The 21,232-nt window shown below is 46.0% G+C and overlaps 1 protein-coding gene across 3 annotated transcripts in view; it reads right to left on the reverse strand.

Moving 5' to 3' along the window:
* Window positions 1-544: 544 nt before the first annotated feature.
* Window positions 545-21,232, reverse strand: part of PPP1R36 (protein phosphatase 1 regulatory subunit 36) — a 33,071-nt gene continuing 12,383 nt past the window's right edge. The window contains exons 2-12 of one of the 3 annotated variants that reach the window (XM_090034200.1): window positions 20,630-20,831; window positions 19,185-19,249; window positions 16,610-16,696; window positions 15,715-15,848; window positions 15,452-15,518; window positions 13,004-13,102; window positions 10,746-10,886; window positions 5,912-5,954; window positions 4,252-4,448; window positions 3,968-4,162; window positions 545-1,146 (exon numbers count right to left, since the gene is read on the reverse strand). In XM_090034200.1, coding sequence (XP_089890326.1) covers window positions 909-1,146; window positions 3,968-4,162; window positions 4,252-4,448; window positions 5,912-5,954; window positions 10,746-10,886; window positions 13,004-13,102; window positions 15,452-15,518; window positions 15,715-15,848; window positions 16,610-16,696; window positions 19,185-19,249 — 1,266 coding nt within the window. In that variant the 5' untranslated portion in view covers window positions 20,630-20,831 and the 3' untranslated portion in view covers window positions 545-908. Of the gene's footprint in view, window positions 1,147-3,967; window positions 4,163-4,251; window positions 4,449-5,911; window positions 5,955-10,745; window positions 10,887-13,003; window positions 13,103-15,451; window positions 15,519-15,714; window positions 15,849-16,609; window positions 16,697-19,184; window positions 19,250-20,229; window positions 20,598-20,629; window positions 20,832-21,232 lie in introns of those variants that run through there. The other 2 variants (XM_090034203.1, XM_090034202.1) reach the window with 2 other exon arrangements.

A 21,232-nucleotide genomic window follows, 5' to 3' on the forward strand; every position in this document is an offset into this window, starting at 1 on the left:
TTCCCAACCAGCTCTAAACACAATGTTAAATTCCCCTTCTCCATTTTTATGAAAATGTTTTCCCTGAGATTTCCTGCATTGCTAGAGGCAAGAAATGAAATCCTGATCTCAAAGTCATTGATACAATTCACTTCTATGAGGCCACGATTTCACCCTAAGTTTTCTGCTTATGAAAACTAATGAAACCTGACAGATGTGTAAGTGAACTCTCCTATTTTTTTTATGAGGCATCTGCTTTTATTTCTACCTGTTGATAACCCAAATGCACATTTAAACCTATGTTTGGATGCACTTTCCCCACCAATATAAACTTGGGATTTATGTATATACCAAACTTCCAGAATTAAAACCTGCAAAGCAAATCCTCATGCAATGTAAATAAGCAGAGAGCTCTTTAAACTTCCATAAAGTGATACCAGTTAGCAACAACAGAAAATCTCAGCATACGTCTTGAAACATTGGTGTACTTCTCTGCTATTCCTGTGTAAAATGTACCATGAATTAATCTGCATTGGTAGCACATGCAAAACACAGTGCAATCAAAAAGGAGTAAAAGCGATATATTGACAAGATCAGGAGAACATCTTGTAAAACCATTTCAGCCCTAACCAGCCGAGTCTTCTCAGAACTTTTCCACATGAGTCTTAAATTCTTCTGATCTGTAGATGTCAGCATTTCAATATCACTTTCCTCATTGCACAGATGGACAAACTAAGACACAAGAGGCGAGGTGACTTACCCGTGTCCACCTAGCAGAGCCAGGAATAAACCTAAGGGTCCTGCATCCTAACTCCATGCACTAAGCTGTGCTGCTGATAAGAAATGATACCTGCTTTTAAAAATGAAACTTCACAGTTATTTACTTAACACCTTTACACACAGTAAAACTAACCCCAATGCTAGGAACGTTAGCCATTCTCAGAATAGTCCCCCTCCGTAGTGGTTCTCGAGACTACGATGCTCTGACGACTGCATCCACTGAGGACGCCTCTGTGGGACGATGACATCAGGTTGTACGAGTAGACGGAGGAGCTGCTCTGCTTTGACCTTTCCTCTTCCTCGTCCTCCTCTTCCTCCTCCATCCCCCCAATAGGCATGAGTGTATGATGATTGAACTTGCTGCGTAGGGCTCCAATGATGCCCACCCTGTTTCAAAACGTGCCATTATTATAATTGAAGCCACAAGGCAAAGGCCAATGTGCTGGGGGGGCGGATTTCAATTTGATGTGGCAAAACTGAAAAGAAACTCTTTTGGTTGGATGGCAGGTAAAACACCACCCAAGGGAAACTCCCCACCCCCACAAAAAACTAGCACATCATATAAATCAACCAGAGTATCACAGTAATGTTGTTACCTAGAGAAGGACCATGCTCAAAGGCAACAATTGCCCAAAAAGGTCCAGAAAAAAATTACACTCAGGCATCACTCACGCACCACAGCCACAAAGCACCCTATCAATACAAACTCTACAATGCACCACCAGGCAAGGGCATTGCCAGTAGCAGGACATGTCTTAGGTTAAAATAGGCTCCAGTGACCACTGAAAGAGGACCCCAACCTACACTGTAGTGGAAAGCAAAAAACCCCAGTGTTCCTTGCCAAACTGATCTGGGGAGGAAATTCCTTCCTGACTCCAAATGCGACCCTTGCCTGTTTGAGCAAGACCCTCCAGCCAGGCCCCTGAGAGATTTCTAAGACCCAGCAGCACTGGGGCATCCAAATCAAGCCCCTAATTCTAGCTGTAAAGGAAAGCAATAAAAGAGCAAAAACTGTAAGCCAAACAGCAATTATGAGGGGGAAAAAAATCTTTTTGGGTCTACAGACAACAAGCATGCTAAAGCATGGAGTTATCAGATACCTCCCACAGAGACTGAGTTTTCTCTCAACCCTATCACGAGTCAAAATGATGAACTGACACATTTTATGTGCTAATTATTGCTCCAGAAACACCTCTGTCCTATGAAGTTATCATCCCGTAAACTTACATCTTGAAACAATTCAGGTTCCTTGTCCCCACTGCTTTGCACTGGTTGGAAAGTGGAATTACTATCCCGTGGGAAATTGCAACATTTCAATTTTTTTCATAGAACAGAGATTTATGAAAAAAATTAACTGGAAATTTTAAAATAACCTCACTGAAACATTCTGGTGTAATGTTAAATGTAATATATAAGTATAATATTAAAATGAGTATTATATACAATATAAAAATCAAGGCAAAATCAGCAAATTGGCACCAATCAAAATGATCAAGGTGAAATGAAATACCAAGTTCAATTTTGAGTTCTTTCAAAACATTTCCATTAAAAATTTCATCAAATGCCACTTCACTTTCCCACAGAACATTGCACTTTGAATGAAACATTGCTTTCCACCAGAAAACCGTCTCATCAAAATGTTTCTCGCAAACTCTTCTTCCGGCCTCCTTTTATGTTGCATCGCCTGGCTGGAAGAGCAGAACTGCAGAGATATTCACTCCGCGTCTACAATACCTCCTCCCCCAGACCAGTGACAGAGCATGCGTTTCAGCATCTTCATAACTGCCCATCAAATGGTGAGGGGAAGGAGCACAGTAGTTCTCCGGACCCTTGAGCTCCAGATAACATGCCAGGCAGAAAATGGAAAGAGAAAGCACGGGAGCATGGAACAAGCCACAGGTGTTCAGAAGGATAAATTAGACCCTATGAAACAATGTTGGCACCTTTCTAGAGGCAAGAGGAAGGTATTGACAGTGCGAGAGGAGGTCTGAGGAAGACTATGCCATTGAAGTTGCCTTAGTTGTTGCACGTATGTTACTGCAGGTTTTTGGAGGCTACACACACTACTTCCTTATGTACGTCCCAGTGAATGGGAGTGCAGGGAGCCCAGGGCAATCCAATATCAGGGCACCTTTTAGAGTGACCATTTTCACGTCTGGCCTTTCACTAAATGGTCTCAAGCAATGAGGAAGCTCTAGAGGGGAGGGGACTCAGCGGCTCTGTTTGTGTTGCTCCCAGCCCCTTCTCTCCAACCCCCGAACTCTAGCTTGAGGATAAGCCCCAAAGAGCTGGGCTCCACAGCAGGCAGGGAGTGCAGGCTCCCCAGCACTTGTTCCAGCATGCAGGGGAGCTGCCTTGGTCCTGCTGGAAGCAATATGGCTTCCCCAGAAGGCGGGGTTACAGGATAGGAGAGAGGGATTTTGGAGGCCGCAGAATCAGGCCACTGGATCCCCTCTACCGTCTTGCCATCCATTACTTAAGCAATGTCTACAGTGCAATCGCTACTATAACTAGGGACCTACTTAAATCGCAGTGAAACTAAAAAATTTTCATGATTTGATCACAGCAGAAATTCTGCAGCTATTCCCCGGATGTGCTCCGTCGGCCCCGCCCCTTGGTGCTGATTGGTGGAGAGGCCCCAATGGGGATAGAGGGACGAGCGGGCAGCCGCCATCTCATCTGCTGCTCTTGCTGCTGCCCTGCCAGCCAGTGCTTTCCCCCTGCCAGGCGGGCTGCAAAGCCAGGCCACAGCAGCAAGGGCTGCTAGCTCCCACCGGGGAAGCCAGAATTTTATTTTTATTAAGTTTTTTTTTAAGTTGCTTTCATGGACAATCCTGGATTTTGCAGTTTCTGTGAAATCACAATTTGAGTAGACCCCTAACTATAACTGCAACGAAGTGCAGTCAGATCCAAGCTATCTTTAAACTAGGTAAGTTTGGATACTAGAAGCCACATAACTGTAGCAGCTACACAGCTCAGCATGGGGAGGGAGCGAAGCCAAGCAGCAGGGTAAACTGGTTCACGTGGAGCTGTGGGCTGCCACCAGTACACCTGAGCTACCTGCTCTGACACTAATCTGGTCCTGTGTGCAACACTGATAGCTGTAGAGATGCACCCTTATTCTGACAACCCCCAGTGAGGAAAACTCAACAACTTCTAGACCTTCTTTGCACACCCACCACCAGCCCCCATGGAAACAGCTCCTTACTTGGGTGTAAACACAACTGCTGTGAAGTCCAGGTGGTCCTTGCTCTTGTTGGTGGGAGCGGTCCTTCCCCGGTGGAGGTAATGGTTCTGGAAGAGATACTGGGCACTGTCCTTGGGCAAGGGCAACAGTGTGCTGAGCACTGGCGAGCGCTGACCCACCACACTCATTATGGCCGGACGCCTGGCATACACGCTCCTGCAGAGAAAGCCAATGCAAAGGGCACTTGCTTGCTGGCCCATGGTGCAGGCCCCTTCATGTGCCCAGTAGCAAGCCACATGCTGTACCTGTCATATGAAAAGAGCACTTTCCTCTGATCAGCAGAGGCCTCTGTTGACCACTGCACTCCAGGGTACCTCTTCTCCTTCAGTGCAGGATTGAATACATCAGAGCGAAGCAGCCTGCCGATTTCCTCCTGAATCTCCTGGAAGTGTTTCCGTCTGAATGCCACCCAAGCTACATATGTGCAGAAGTTGTAGAAGCACTGAATGGGAAAGACAGACCATCATGCACGGCTGTGCAACAAACAGTGGGCTCAGCACCCTCCTATTGCAATTATGCCCAGGGTGGGGCTAATCGCTCACTGACTTCACTGACGAGAGCAGAGGTCTGTGAGTGCAGAATTTGATCCAGTGTTATAGCAGATTCTTTTGTAACATTGTTTTGGGGCAAAGACACACAATCAACTCACCCTGCCCCTCTGTACCTTGTAACAGTCAATCAGCGTGCCTATGTCGTAAGCTTTTAGAGCCAAATGTCTTGCGTCCTACATCTGTGCTGCTCTCTTCAGTGAAGTCAGTGAATGACTAGCCCCACCCTGGGCATAATTGCAATAGGAAGGTGCTGAGCCCACTGTTTGTTGCACAGCCATGCATGATGGTCTGTCTTTGTACGTCTGTGTTTCAGAATATAAGACTAGTGTCACCTCACACCGATTCACTGCACTGCCATTAGGATCGAGGGGAAAAGAGGACATTGATTTTTTAAAAATACAGAGATGACTGGAAGTGCAGTTTCATATTGAATGCAAACATGACCCCAGCATTCGTTCCTGCCCATGGCAGGGTGTTGGACTTGATCTGCTCAGGTCCCTTTCGACCCTACCACCTATGAAACAACGGTCCCAAAAAACATCACTGTCAAATCTGAGATCATTCATTGTTCCTTGGCAATTACAGGAGCAAAACTTTAATTTTCATGCCTATTTAGCCAGCAGTCAAATAGCAGGGACCTCAGCCCACACTGAACATGGCCCCATAAAAAAGAATCGCTGTTCAGCCTGTCTTTATTAGAACACAGCATCTGCCACTCAGTGCCATTAGGATAAGTCTGTGTCCTTGGAGCTATGGAGATAAGACAACTTGCCCCAGGAAGCAAATCACAATCACATACTGAAGTACCAAATACTGTATTGGTTTCAAATGGGGTGTCTATTAGTCTGGCATATGGAAATTAGCTGTCAAAATTGGCACCCTGGCATATATAGGGATGGAAAGAGATTCTTGGCATCTGGAAACATTACAACATACCACAGGGAATACAAAGGGACTGACAAAGCCCTTAACAGTGGAGAGAGTTGTGAGTCCAGATACCAAACTCGGAGCAAACCTACAGAGCTGACTCTCTAGGGGCTGTGGAGGGCCCCAGCAAGCTTTCTGGCTCAGAGGTGGCCTGGTTGAGGAGGAAACTGGAACAAAGGTAATCTTGGAGACTTCATGAGGGAAAGGCTTAGGCCAGAAGGGCCACGAGAGCCTATATTTTGTAAAGACCTAAAAAAACTGGAGTAGTTCAGAAGAAAAGGAATCCTATTTCCATTTCTTTGGCCTGGGAATACATAGTTGGGATAACCAGGAAGGAGCTGAAAATGGACATCCCCCTTGTGTCACAACGACTGTGCTCCAGGATATCAGTCGGTCACACCACCAGTTCGTAATAGGCCTTTCCTACCTCAAAGAACTCCCGGTCTTTCTGTGACGATGATGTTTTTCTCCTAAGGCAATGAACAAAAGCACAACTTTAATAGTGAGAGTGGCATTTGCAGTCTTACGAACAGCGTGTCGGGCGGAACACAGAGTAACAGATCAAGCTAGCATTTCATCAACACAGCAAGCCCAGTTTCTAGTAATCTTCTTCATTAGTATGCACACACTCACTTGCCCAAGAGAAAGGCAGCCTTTTCAGCACTAATACAAAATGAGAATATGCAAAATGAGAAGATGCAAACGATTCAGCTCAGCTAATTAAACCTGCCAGAGCCTGACACCAGGGCCTAATGGCCAGAGGTGCTCCACCCCCATTTACTTTTCTATTGCGCTCAGCCTGGGTCTAACTCTGCTCCTACTGAAAGCAAATCTCTCCAGGACATCTTGTGGGGAATATTTAGCAAGGGAGCACAGGTAGGCCAAAGATGAGAGACTGTACTGAATGGAGCAGATTGGTAGGTGGGGTTCAAAGACTAAAAAAGCTTTAGGGAGAAAGACCTTTGTCAGAGCAGAGTGACTTGCCCAAGGGAAGAGTGGCTTTGGAAGTACGGTGACTCTGATATACACCCAAGTCAAATCTTTGTCATGCTGAGCCAAAGTCCTGTGCCAAAGCCCTGCAGGAGGGAAGCTGAACCTCAAAAAAGCTACTCAGTCCTTCTGCAAGGGAGAAGAGCTTCCCCTCATGAAAGGCAAAGTAATTCCCCTCACATACACACTCCTTACAGGCTCCTGCAAGATTTGGTAGATCCTACAGGCTACACAGGAAGCTCCATGTCTCTGTGCCAGCAATCAAACCTACTGTGATTTTCTCTGGCTGCCTGACAACACTACATCAGCTGCTCCATATTGTGAGGACTTTCCAAGTGCCAGCACATGGACATTTCAGCTCAGAGCAGCCCACACACATAATATGCTGTCTGCTATCTTAATTATCTGCTGACTCTTTCACAAGCCCAGGCAGACGTTGTCCAACTCTCCCCATGTGACCCAACCCTTCATCTCCTTATCTGACCCTGCCATCTCCCCAGCTGCAGATCCCAAACTCCCTGAGTTAGGCAAGGCAGGCGAGGTGGCACCAAAGGCAGCTGACTTCCTCTTGCAGGGGAACAGTTTAAGGAATACTGGTTGAGCACCATAGCCAATCGTAACTGCAGAGATCCATAGTTTAGCGCCCTTTCTTACTTGTCCATACCTGCAAGGCAGAGTAAGGCACAAACAGTTTGCCTTTGACATTTCCTACAGTATTAAGCTAAATGACCTCTTAAGGGCTGACTTGATCTTTTAGCCTTGACATAGCTTGTGCAGTGACCTCAAGGTTCCCTGCATTCTGGGAGAGCTGTGCAATGGAAACTGAAGACAAGTCAGTGAAAAAGGCCCTTCAGTTACAGCCAAGCAGGGCCATGTGCCTCCATCTCTCTCCCCTCCACCACTAACCTTCCCGGGAAAAGGAGAGAAGAGGAGGTTAAGTGCTCAAGGTTTATGATTAGGATGAGCCTGACAGCACTTCCTTGATGCAGGAAGCTCCTGTGTCTAAGGCACTCTTGCAGCTTAGCTAAAAAATGTAGGTAGGGTTAGGAAAACAGTCCGTCTTCAAAGAGTTTGGGACAAAGCTCGTAAGAGACGCATGAAGGGATTGTAGAAAAGTGGGGCTGGAAGGGACCTCATGAAGTCATCTTGTCCAGCTCCCTGCTCAGCTTATCCCCGACTAACCCATCCCAGCCAAGTGTCTCTGTCACCTGCTCTTGAAAATGTCCAGGGATGGAGATGCCACAACTTCTCTCCAGGTAGCCTGCAATGAGTGAGTGGGGAGCAAACCAGGCACTACTATGATGGAGTCTCTAGACCTGTCAGTGTGTCTAAGAACTAATGCTTCAACTAACAAAGCCCAGGTACTGCATTAAAACACAGGCACAGCATCTGCAAACTTCAATGAAACCCAGCATCCTGCACACAGGCCCCACTAAAGGGAAGCGTTTCCTGTACCATTTTACCAACTCTCTCCTGCCCTGACAAGCATTTTATTGACTGGGGGCCAACCCAGGACCATAAGAGTCCTCAATGAGCTTTGCCCATGTACATGCAAATAATGCATGTGCCTTTGAGAATACAAGGCATTTTTCCCATTATGACAAAGCCCCTGAAGGAAACTGGCATCATTAAAAATGTTGCACAATCCGTTCCACCCGTTTGAGACGAGAACGGCAGCCACACCTATTCCTTCCTCAGCAGCAGAGGCATAAAAGGACTAATGCTGATGCAAGTAAATAATAGGTCTGCTGGGGCTCCTTCAAACTCCAGCCTGAGATAACATCAAACTGGGATTTTTAAGCTGCACTCTACAAACACCTCAATTGTTAAGTCACATACGGATCCCATTTGAAACCCACACTCTTCTTAAAATCATGGAAAAGTCGGGCTGGAAGGGACCTGGTGGTCACATCTAGTCCAAGCCACTGCCTAAGGGAGGGTTATCCCTACTCAAACCATCCCATACAAATCCTTCTCCAATTTACTAGTTAAACTACACAACGTTGTCTCACAACCACAAGGCATAACATCCAAACCTGCCACAAGTAAAGCAGGAAGACCATGGTAGTCAGTGTCCTACTGCTACAAGGATTATTAAAATATTGTCGAGAGAGCAAAGAAAAAGCCAGAATAAGCTCCTTGCTTAATTTCTAGAGAAAACTCCTGACCAATCACTTATTTGCTGCCTGCATATGGAAAATTAGTAGACCTGGGGTGGATACAAATTTCCCATACCATGCAAAATTTTCAAATTGTCAAAAAAAAAATTCCCATCCTGAATCAAGATAGAAAGTCAAAATCTATCTTGAAAATACTTTGAACCGTCAACATGAAAACACTTTGCTGGGCAGAGGAATAATTTCATTTTAATACCTTCACCGTGCATTTTGATCTTATCGATTGTTTAACTATAATTAATGTGGATTTCCAAACACAAAGTTATTTCACAATCAAAAACAGATTTTTTCTAGTGTCCAAGAGGGACATTTCAATAATTTTTCCACTGTTTTATCTAAAAGATGTTCTAACTAATTTGTTTACCAAAAGGGACCCTTTTCCCATATTTTCCATTTTGAGAAATTGGTATTTTCCAACAAAAGCATCTCACTGAAATTTCCCACCCACCTCACCCAAATAGCCAATGCATGTTGATTAGAGTTGCAGAATACTTTTTAGTCTAGGAGGCTTAGGGAGTTACCAGGGAGGATGCAGCCAACACTCAAAGACCGAGTCAGTTTTGGAAGGACTGTATTTATCTATTCACATATTTGCAAAATGTATGTGTGTGATCTGTCATGGAGGGACCCATCACTGAGGGACAGGTGTGGATATGGCACTATTTTCAAAAGCACTTAGCATTGGCTACACTGTGCACCCACTAGCAATGGTTACAATTCCCTCATAACTAATACTGGAAATGGATATTTCTTCTCATCCCTCCTGTGGAGCTTCATAGTGCCCCCCCCCTTCTCTTCAGGGCCTCAGGGTACCATTTAAAGCAAATATTAATATCTCATGTTGATCCCTTATTACCTGTTGTATAACCCTCTCTTTTTATAGCAACAACCCTGCACCTTGTCTTCTATCAGGCAAAAGAAGTGAGGGAATTGGCTCCTCTGATTTGTTGTGAAGGAAACGGTGTCCTGGTGATGACAGTGGGGGTATTAGTTTTTCGATATAAGCAGCTCTAGCTGACTTAGGCAGGAAGGCCCAAAGGCCAGGTTTTGCACCCACAGCGTTTGGAGCTGTACTATCCTGCCTGCTCCAACAGGAAGGAGGAATGGCCAGTGCAGCACTGCCCAATCAGCAAGATACTTAAAATAATCCCCACATCACTCAGTGCAGTCAGTCCAGAAACGCAAGTGCAGTACACACAATGTTGGCATGCTCCCAGAGGATGAGCTGACCCTATCCAGGAGGCCTGCAGTGGGCTCCTTCCTCTCCTCTTCATCACCAAGAAAGCCCCTTCCCTGCTTCCCACCCAAGAGGAGGACACCCCCTCCCTGCCCTCTACGTACATGGAAGTGACTCTGAGGCAGAGGGTAGGAGAGTCAGAGAGTGAACCTGGGAGTTGTCAGCAGAGGAGCTCAGCAGATGACTGCAGAAAGCCGCAGATTTGCCTGGGGCAGTTCCCACACCCTGGATTTTGATGCTGAATTGTCTCCTGTCAGCTTCCAGGGGAAACTCATCATGTCCTGGTGAGCTGTGCAGCAGCGCTCTGCCACTTCCATCCCAGGGAGGTGTGCTTCTTGATGTGTTACACAGATGCAGTCTCTTACCTTTCTCCTCCTAAAATGTACTGACCTTCACACATTCTAGCAACCACTGCCCCTAACCATCTGCCCTAAGGATGCAGAGGTGGCAAATCATGTCTAGTCAATTGTGCCGGGCTCCATCAGGACTTTATGGTTCTTCGAGCCGGTGACGCTTCTACAAACCAGGCACAAAGCCCCAAGGGAGGGATCCAAAGCCCTGCTGCAGTGTGTTGAAGCCACACCACTTTACTGGAAACTGAAGTCACACACATTTAGAGGTGAAAAGATACCAGGCAGATGCCAGGCCCCAGACACTCTCCAAATCCTGCCTTGTGTTCCTTTGGCCCTGTCCAGTACTTTCACTCCTGCAACAGTTATATACAGATGCTCACTTGGATTGGGTTATTGTGGTCATCTGTCTGTCATAATATGGGGGCCCAGGCACAATGGCTCCTCACAGTAGCAGAGGTTACCATAGGGGAAAGGTTTCTGTGGCTGTCCCAGGCATTTCCTTACTTGCCGCAAGCCATGTGATGCTGATCAGCCATTCCCAGTCCAAGAATGAGGATGCAGTATATCTTGGCAAGCTGTGTCTTGGCTATGGAGAGCTTAACTAGTGCCTCCTCCATGTCCTTTCTTTCTAGCAAGTTCAGAGTCCTGTTAAAATTATATAAATAAAAAAAAGCCTTTAGGAAAGGTGCACTATTTAGAAGAGATCCTTCAAAGTGTGGCAGTTGTTGCACTCTGAGCAAACCCTCATGAGGCACAAAACCAGCTCTGGAGAGCTGACTTCCAGACTAGAAGACTAATTTCAATGGCTTTCTAGGCAGCTTTGTAATGCTGGTGGGGCAACACAATATCTCTGGGTGTAAGTCTCTCTGGGCATTTATAGACTTACATTTTTCTATGTTAAATCCAGAGTACCGCCATCCCTACATGCATGTGAACATCTGTAGTCTGAATTGAAATTGCCATGGGGCTGGTCCACATGTCAGATTGGGCCCCAGGTGCCAAAATCAGGCCCCACACTGCAGCTGCCCAGCTCCATGTTGCCTTACTCATCCCCGCACGTCTGGATTGCACTGCTTCTGCAGGCCTTGCACACCCTGATCACTATAGTACCACCCTGCCCAGCATGCCATGATCAGACTGAACCATCTCCACCCAACCTAGCACACCAGGACTGGGCAACACTGCCTTCACCTGGCCCAGAGCATCAGGATCGGGCCCTCCGCAGCCACCACCAGGCCCTGTGCATGCAATATAGCGCACAGGGCCATGTTATCCAATCTGCAGGGCTCCCCACAGGTCTGGAAATTTGGCAGCAGGGGAGAAGCAATTTTTGGACCCAGGAGGAGACTCCCAGGTGGATGACATGGAGCTGGAGGTTCAGCACCCCGATCTAGCATATGATTGCAATAATGCAACTTGTTTATAATACCTAATCATCGGGTATACACACATTTTAAACCACCTAGACATGGCAATTTAAAATAAAAGTGACCCAAAATAAAGTGACCCCAAATACAAGAACTTCGTTTAGGCAGGAGACAACACATAAGAAACCTCATGCATGAGGTATTAGTTTTAAGGATGCTAAAGTCCAGCATATAATGGAAAGCTACTTTCATTGCTGGAATTTCTATTGTAGCTCCATAACATATGGGTCATTAACTTTTATGGGCACTGGGAAATACCGGCCTTCTGCTGGTTACCAGAGTTGTGGCAAAACCCTGCTGCAAGACAGGGAGGGGTTCATACTTTGCAAGCCGCCAGTGAGTTAACCTCTTACAAAAGGCCGCTTGCTTAGAACAGCTCTTGCAAGGTGACACTGGTGAAATCATTTGATTACTTGAGGCCACATCCAACAAATACACACAGCTGGGTGCACTACTAACTTCTACGACTAGTTCCAGGGTACAACATGCTACACTTCAACTCTGATGTAATCGGCCTTTACACCGAAACGAATGTGGCATGAACGCATAACAGACAGCCCAATGCCAGCACGAATCACTCCCCGGGGGTAAAATTAGACCTCAGAAAGTCAGAAATAACGACACATTGATGTAAGTTACACTGGTATCTGCAGCCTTAGCCGATTTCATTCAAGTAGCCCTTTGCTCCATGCAAAAAACCTATTACTGGGTCATGCCACCTAGTGGCAAGATATTGTAATCGCAACAAATGGAACGAAGTGCTTCACTCCAGACGCTGACGGAACTTATTCTGCTGTACGAACTGATGTAAACTACATCGGTGTCAATGTCCCATGTCTCTGCATTCTCACTAAAGTAAAGGGCATAATATTTTTCCAAGTGAGACAGTGCATTAAGCACAGTACCTATACCAACCAAGTAAGAACTAGTCTGTGCCTTGAAGTTTGAATGGACAAGGCAGACAAAAGGCAGGGAGGAGAAGTACCAAGGTCGGAGGTGAGATGAGTGTTTTTGGTACCACATGTGCCTACAGGAGCAGGTCCTCAGTCTTTAACTCTATTAACTGTGCCAATATATGCCAGGATTGCTAAGCAGCCTTGCAGAGCCTTCCTTGTGGACAGCAGATCAATGCCTCCAAACAGAACCAGAAGTGGGAAATATACCCTGTATATCTCAGGAGCCTGATCCTTCAGCCTTTGCACGTGGGTAATCCCTACTCAAATGTGCATCCTACTGGAGCCATGGGGCTCTCCCTGGAGGAAGAATTTCCTGTGAGAGCAAGGGCTTGCAGGATCTGCCTGTGCATCCTTACCTTCATAGAGGTCTCTTACTTACCCCATTAAAGATTTCGGTTTCTTTTCCAGTGTGATTTTCTCCAGAAAATAAGACAAGTAGTAAAGCAGAGCCATGAGGAATTCATCAAGCTGTCTACTCCTAAACAAAAGTTAAGAAGATCGTTGTGACACCTGACATAAGGGTTAAAGGTCCCCTTGCCCCTAACGAGCTACAGGCTGCTAACGCACTCTCAGGCTTCTTAGCCTGAGAAGTCTTATTTGTAGAGAGCACTAGACTCAATAAAAAAGGTTTGCGGGTCCTTATGGAAATACACAATGTCCAAGATGCCCATGTTCAAGAACGTATTACAGGACACAGACCTCCAGAAATAGATTGGTTATAAAACATATAACTTCTGCATCTGAAATCCTCTTGCTCTGGGCAGTAGGGCTATGCAAAATTTCACTGGCCATTTTGTTTCGCCACTATTTCAACTCATTTTGAGGTCAAAACAGCAAAATCAAAATGAAACAAAGGGCTTTGAAACAGCCTCGAAACAAAACAAGGCTAGTCGAAACATTTCGACCATAGTGCTAGGGATGGGAAGTCAGTCTAGCTGGGCTGAGTTCCCCTCCCCAGTGCCATCATCACACTGGGGAAACTCAGCCCAGCTGGACTGACTTCCCATCCCCAGCCTGATCTTAACACTGGGGATGGTGTGGCGAAGTAGGCATCCCTGGCTAGCCTCAGGGCTAGTTTCCTGTCTCTCGGCACACCGCCCACCTGTCTCACCCGCCACGCCCCATTGTTAATTAATAACATTGTTAGTTAAGGCAGGAGGCTGCCCATCGTTACACCCCAATATTGATGAGGGCTATCCGCGGCTCTGTTCCACCGCTACACCATGGCCCAAGCCTCGCAGATGGCATCTCGGGCAGTTAGCTCAGCCTTTGCCCATTAGCTGTGGCCTCCAACCCTGGGGACCTTCAGCTTTCGTAAGCCCTGGCACCATTTCAGGCCCAGTTGGGACCCCGAGCTTCTTAGCGCTTTGTGGGCATCCCTCGTAGTGAGCCCCTGGCCCTTTTGACCCTTTGGTCCTGGCCCCAGCATTGACCAGTCAAGTACCTCAGTGGGGTTTTTGCCTCCTGCCTGCACTTTGGGATCAGGATTCCCCCATTCACGGCTCAGGTGCTCCTGGAAGTGTGCCTGGCCCTGCGTGGTCACTCCCCCAACAGGCTCAGGCACCTCCAGAAGCTTACCTGGCCTATCCTGCTCTGATGTACTATGACCCACCTGAAGGTGAGGGCTGGGGTTAAGGTGCCCCTACTTGCCTTTCACCAGGTTAATACTTTGCAGTTACTTTGGGTAGTAACTGGTCTGACAGTTCCTGGGGGCTCCCACACCACTGAGAGCCCCACCAGGCCACTCACTCCTGGCAAGGTGCAGTTTTAGGTCATGCCCAGGACCAGGAGCCTCCAAACCATCCCCTCCAGCTCCTGCCCTTACCTCCAGGATGCTCCAAGCAGCCTTGCAGCCAGGCAATGTTACTGCCTGCCCTGCCAGCAGCAAACTGCCCTGTTTATATAGGCAGCCATGGATCAAAACTGACTGCTGCAATTAAGCACCTGTTGGCCACTTGGCTGGGCCCTTAAAGCGGTGGGTACACCCAGTCAGCTGGACTGACTTCCCATCCCCAGTGCTATGGTCGAAACATTTCAACTTCTGTAACATTTCAACTAGCCTCGTTTTGTTTCGAGGCTGCTCCAAAGCCCTTTGTTTCATTTCAATTTGTTTCGTTTCAAGCACCAACTTTGAATGCTTTCAAGCACCTACTTTGAATGCCTTCAAGAAACATCTGGATGTTTATCTTGCTGAGATCCTATGAACCCTCCTGACTTCCTGCCCCTGGGGCAGGGGGCTGGACTTGATGATCTTCCGAGGTCCCTTCCAGCCCTGATGTCTATGAAATCTACGATTTTGCTGTTTCGACCTTCCCAATCTAGCAAAATGTTGAAACAGAGTCGAAAGAGCCTCACTGTTTCAACGAAGCAAAACAGAACAGCTGTTTCAAATCGAAATGAAATTTGAAACGAAACACTGTTCTGTCAAAACCTCAAAACAAAGGCAAAATGGAATGGTGCCGTTTTGCACAGCCCTACTGGGCAGTATGGAAATAATTTACTGCTGACGAACAGAAGCAAACTATGGTACCAACTGCTCATACTCAGCCATGCTAGCCAGAGTGCCAGCAACATAGACCCCAAGGCCCAAATTTTTAAAAGGCAGTTCAGTGGGAATTCCACATCTAAATACCTCTAAAATCTGAACACATTTTACAATCTAGGCCTTGACTATTAAACATAGTAAAAAGCCTTGCATGAGGATAAGATGATGAATTCTCTGTCCATTTCAGGGCTAAAATATATTTGGTAGCATCTTCCACCAAGCTCTAAATCCAATGCCAGTAAAATGCAAACACAAAAATACTTCAAATTCCAAGCTGCCTACCTCATAATTGTTGTAAAAGAGGATATATGATACGATTCATTTTCTTGTACTAAAAACAGAGCAGCATCTGAAAATACACAGAGGAAAAAATGTATGTTAAAAATCCAGTAAAAATCAACCTTTCCAAGAAATTTTAAAGGATTGTTTTGCAAATATCTTGCTGATCTAATAAAAGATATTATCTCTACTATGAGCCCTAACCTTTTCAAGAAATACTTTTCCAAACTGTAAGAGTAATAGGGTATTGAAATAAAATTGCTCACATTTAACATCATCCAGGGTCACATATTCTTTTTGTCCACGTTTTGACAGCCTGGGCGATATCGCTTCTACTGACTTTAATCTTTTCTCAGGGAATTTTGCACCGAACAGTTCTTGAAACATAGTGGGAGTTGACCTGCAAACATCATTTAAAACAGGCTGCTCATTCCCCTCGTGTTATACATGCTTGTTGTTAACACCTAGAAGGTTCTCTCTTTAGCTGATTCAATTTCAAGATGTAAACTGGCAGTTAAAAAGCTCTTGATAAATACCCTTCACTTTCTGTTTCTTTCATTAAACTGTTAGCGTCCCTAAACATACTTTTCCAGGTTGGCCGTGTTCAGTGAACCAAGATTCTTCAGCTCCTAAAATCATTTCTGATTGTGGCTCTTTCACTTGGGAGCAGAACAACACTGTGATGATACTGCATAGGTTTTAAAATGGTTTAAGTTAAGGGCAGTTAAGATGACATTGACTTTTGCCAATTGACTTTTGTACAATTGAAAAATAAATCATAAGTCATAACAACAGTAATAATAATACATTTTTGAAGCACTTTACAAAGATGAATGAATTAATCCATCCTCACAATAGTCCTCTCTGCAGACTAGTATTCTTTTTTGATCCTAAGATCTGGAAACAGAGGCAGAAATGTTAAGTGATTTGCCCAAGGTCATGCCAAATCAGTGTCAGAGCTCATTTAGCCATCAGGTATATCTGACTACTATGGTCATCCCATTCTACCCTCAACCCCTCACCCTGAATAAACTACTGAAACGGCCAGTTTTTTTTCTGTCCAACCTACGTTGTTAGAACAAGGCAAAATATATAGCCCTTATGACTCCCACCCTAATAATGCTGTCTCAGTTTTAATTAAGTGAGGGTAAGCTGGAATACCTGTCTGCTGTTTTACTACTCATTTCCTGAAAATGGATTGCTTTGCCCTTCTTGAGTTTCTCTTTAGCATCGGGCGCTGGGGCAAAGCTGTAACACATAAAAAGACGGGTGTTTAGGAACAGAAGCAGCAATTGTTAATGACAGTTCAAAGAGTTCAGTGTTCTGGAATATAATGCCTGTGAGTTTGGGCCACCATATGACAATGAGAGAAACGTCTGCACTGAGACAGAGGGAGGATATCGGAGACAGCTTTCAAGTACATTGAAAGATAGGACTAGAAGAGTCACTGACGCCAGGCCCTTGCTATCAGAGACCCGATCATAAATCCCTTCCATGAAATAAGAAAACCCTCTAAAAAGTAGGTAGGGTTTTGCTCCCACTCCCTCCTCTTGGGAGGCTAGTCTAGAATCTCACTCTCAGAGTGATGCTGCAAACCTTCTCTTAATTCCCAGGCTAATTTATTCATGCCCAGTTTATACATGTTTGTTCTTGTGCTAATGCTGTCCTTCAGTTCAAATTGCTCCCTTCCCTCCTTGGGGTTTACCATTCAATATATTTATAGATAGAAGTCACAACCGCACGCAGCCAGAACGAAACAAGCCATGCTTCTTCAGTTTCCTTTTGTTTGAAAAGTTCTCCATTCCCTTAGCCATCATTGTGGCCTTTCTCTGTCTTAACTCCAGTTTTGAATTCATCTTTCTTAAACAAAAAGATAGAGATGATATCCCAGATGAGGTCCCATCAGTGCTTTGTGCAATAGCAGAGCTATTTCCCTGTCTCCACAGGAAATGTCTCCCCTAATATATCTGCTTTGTTCCTGGCTGCATCACCTGGGTAGCTCATAGTCACCCTGTGATCCACTAGCATATGTAGGCCCTTTTCTTCCTCAGTTGTTTCCATCTGGGGACCTGACAGCTTTTGCTCCCCAAGGAGAGTCATAGAAGGAGAAACCATTTGGTGGTTTCCATTATGCCACTATTTTTACCTGCCCCAGAGAGCCCTGAAAGGTGAAAGAGCCGGGGGGGTTCCCCCAGGCTCTCAGGAAGGAAGCAAACCTTGTCCACGTGCACCAAAAGTGGGAACGTGGCAGTGATCTGAAGGCACCCCCAGCAGCCACTCTCAAGACCCTGTCTCAAGTGTTCTTGAAAGCACAGATGGAGGACACCCTGGAGAAGCTTCTCCACATTTCTAGGTTGGGTACATATGAACAGGAGCAGTGTAACCATCCCTGTGATACAAAAGTTGCTTCCTAAATTCAAGCCCACTCCATGAAATCAAGAATAGGGCACAGCTTCTTGAAATCAATAAAAGGGCAGGGAGATGGGTCTATGCAGGAAATGCCTGGCCCCCTAAGGAAGAATGGAAATATGCAAAGGAGGCAGAGAGGCAGCCAGAAATCACACGCCTGACTCCTAACAATTACCTGCTCTACATGGCCCACATACTGCTAGCTGCTCAAAGAAGGAACAGCCGACTTACATTGTTTTTCTGTTGATCCAAATGTGTTTTCCTGTTGGCTCAGTACAGTATTAATCCAAAATTGCCATGCAAATATAAAAAGCAATTATACATCAAAGCAATCTTCCCATATATGAAGTAGGTGGTTCTATTTAACTATATTTCTTAGATGCTTTGGGAGTACTGGGCAGATCTGCACATGCACATGAATGCGAAGCAATAAACTCCAGCACATATCACACCAGAGTTTACTGCTCCCTCAGTGCTGTGTTTACACACACGTCTGGGACCAAAGCAATCGTGCCGGATTGGAGCACCCCCAGCTGGCAAAGTCTGGGGGGTCAGCCTGCCAGTCCCAGGCTGCTCCAACCTGGCTCAACGTGCTTCAAAGGGGCTGGCTGGTGCACAAGGGTGCTTCAGTGCAGGGCTAGTTGGCAAGCACCCCCCTCACTGAAGCACCCTCATGCCCCAACCAGCCCCATCAGCGTCTGCACATGTGTTGCTGTGGAATAAAAAAAACTCGGCTACATGATAGTACTTGTATTTACAAGTACTAACCTACAGCAAGATTCATTGTTTCCTGCCGTCTAATAGCACTGCACGTGTAGATGCTGAGATATTTGCTGAGGAATTAATCAGGCAGCCCCACAGTAACCATCTCATTTAGACGCACCCACTCAGGATCACACACATCACTGGCATCAGTGGGCACAGCTCCATTGGCTTCGACGAACTGCACTTGCATACACTGGGTTTGAATTTGGCTCTTGACCTTCTGCGGTGTCTCCCAGTCACACAGGCATCTGACTAACGAGCCTTGCTGTGCATTCATAATGAGCCCAGTGCTGTGCATTCTGCTGAAGAACAATATTAATAAATAGCACTAATGTATTCATTTCCATGTCACTTTTCCCTTTCCATGAACCTGTTGCGATGAATGATACAGAGGAGAGGTGCAGAAACTATTCTTTCAACAGGAGACGCACGTGTATAGGGTCTGGTTCTGAAGATCATATTTAGGCAAAGCTCCTGTGGGATCCAATTTTACCCAAGTAAGCAGTGTGTGGGATCAGGACCTAAGCATCTACATCTTTAAATCATAGCTTTAAATGCTTACCTTGCAAATTCAAGTGTGTTGGTGTCATCTTTCCAGAACCACACCCCTGGGGTGACTTTCATCATCTACACAAAGTAAAAGAGAATGTCATATGTAACGAAATATAATTCAGGCATATCCTCATCCCAGTTCAACAAAGTATGTAAGACACAACCCCTGTGGATTTGGGCCACTGGTTTTTCTTTCTTGACCTTTCTTTTCACTCACATGTTGCCAGGCAAGTTGCTGAGGAGTGGTCCTTGAGTCAGGCAAATACAGAAATGGTTATGGTGTAAAAAGAGAGCCCACAAATAGCAGGTCAATAGTATTAAAAGAACTAAAAGTGTTGGTGGAATTTTTCATTCTTTGATGTCTAAAGAAACTATGAAAATGGAGCTACTAACCGGAGAAGGAGTTTGTAGTCAGACTCTAAAAAATACATTGTTTGGTTTGGATTTGGTAATATCTATTGCACATAAATGACTAAGATTCAGGGGGGAAAAAAACCCTGTTGTTAACATTTCAGCAGAGCCCATGCCCATTTAAATGAAGACTAAGAATTAACAATAAATATGATTTAGACGCCCAGGAATCCAAAAAAGCTAGAAAAGACAACATTTTACATGCTTTGTATTTCCAACATGAAAAACAAGTAGGGGGCGGCAGGGAAAGCTCTGGGAGAAAACAAAAGAAAACCTTTCTGTCTTTCTTATAAAACACTTTGTAGCCAACTTTAAGATAAAATGCATCTTTTTCCCAGAGCCCTTTTTTCGCAGCTGGGGAAAATGAGTTTAAAGCAGAGTTAGAATTAAGGCTTTCTGTAGCTTTTTGCCAGCTAACTAACCAGCCTTACAGAAGCAAATCCATATATAATAGTGTCTCACACACCCATCTCTAATATCTCGGCTAAGTGATGAATATGAAACATGACAATAATTTAGTGTTGACAAAAGCCCTGTTATAAACACAGAACGGGGATTCATCCGTTCTCTGACTCTGAGCTGGGGTATGATCTTAGCTTCTCTGGGTTTCAACTTCCCCTTTGGTTTAATGAGACGATACCCACCTTTTCGTAACACTTTGCAATCCTGTGACGAAAGGACAAAAGCAGTGTCTTTGCATATACGTGCAGTCCCCTTATATTGCACTTATATGGGGTTATAAACCAAATCCGCGACTGAGCAGAAGCAGCAGTGATGCAAGAGGTGGAAATGTCGGATTCAAGGACAGGAAACAAGAGCCCAGGGAATATGTGCCGGTACCGCGCCACCAGATCACACCAGGACCGAAGTGCCCGGCTGCCTGCGGGAACATGCGGTGCGCTCTGCCTGCCCGAGGTCAACACCGTTCACCCCCATCTAAAGAGGCACAAGCCTGGGTTGAGTTACTCGCCATATCAGTTCAAAATCGTCGGTACCACAAAAGGGTATCGCAACGTTCTCCCGTCCCTGCCGTTTTCTAGTTACCAAAGTACGCGTTCCTCAGCGCTCAGCCCCGTTCTCAGTTATCGCCTTCCAGAAAGCGAAGACAATAAAGTCTCCGTCACCTTGCAGCCTTCTAGGAGCAGGTTTTGCCTTGGTCAGCCGGGTCGGGGTTCCCAGGCCATGTCCGTGCCTCGAACCCCTGCTGGCCTTTCTGCGCTCGGGCTACTTGGAGGCTCTGTTAGGCCTGTGGGAGAGACACAAGGAGAGGACGTAACTCAGAGCCCCCTTTTCTCTTTGCCCCGGCCACCAGACTGCCACCCCAGTGCCGCCGTGCTGCTGGAAGGTGGCCGTGCCTGGCGGTTCCCAGGAGCCGGGCTGGGCTCTGAGAGATTGTTTACTGCGGTAGCCTGGTAACAGCCTCCATTGTCCCCCGAGAAACTACAAGTCCCAGCCTGCCGTGTCGCGCTTTCCCACGGTGCTGCACTGTACACCGGGGCTTGTCCTCTCTTGCCTCTGCATCACGGATGTGCCTGGCAGCTCTCCTGGGGCACCCTATTACCAGGGCTGGGGAACATTGCGTTATGAAGGCAATAACCCCTCTGCAGCCAGTCAGCCTGTCTGCTGCGTTGTTATCTGGAGGACAGT

Source organism: Crocodylus siamensis, chromosome 2 (genome assembly GCF_052110815.1).
Source record: "Crocodylus siamensis isolate JL-2025a chromosome 2, ASM5211081v1, whole genome shotgun sequence".
Lineage (NCBI taxonomy): Eukaryota > Metazoa > Chordata > Crocodylia > Crocodylidae > Crocodylus > Crocodylus siamensis.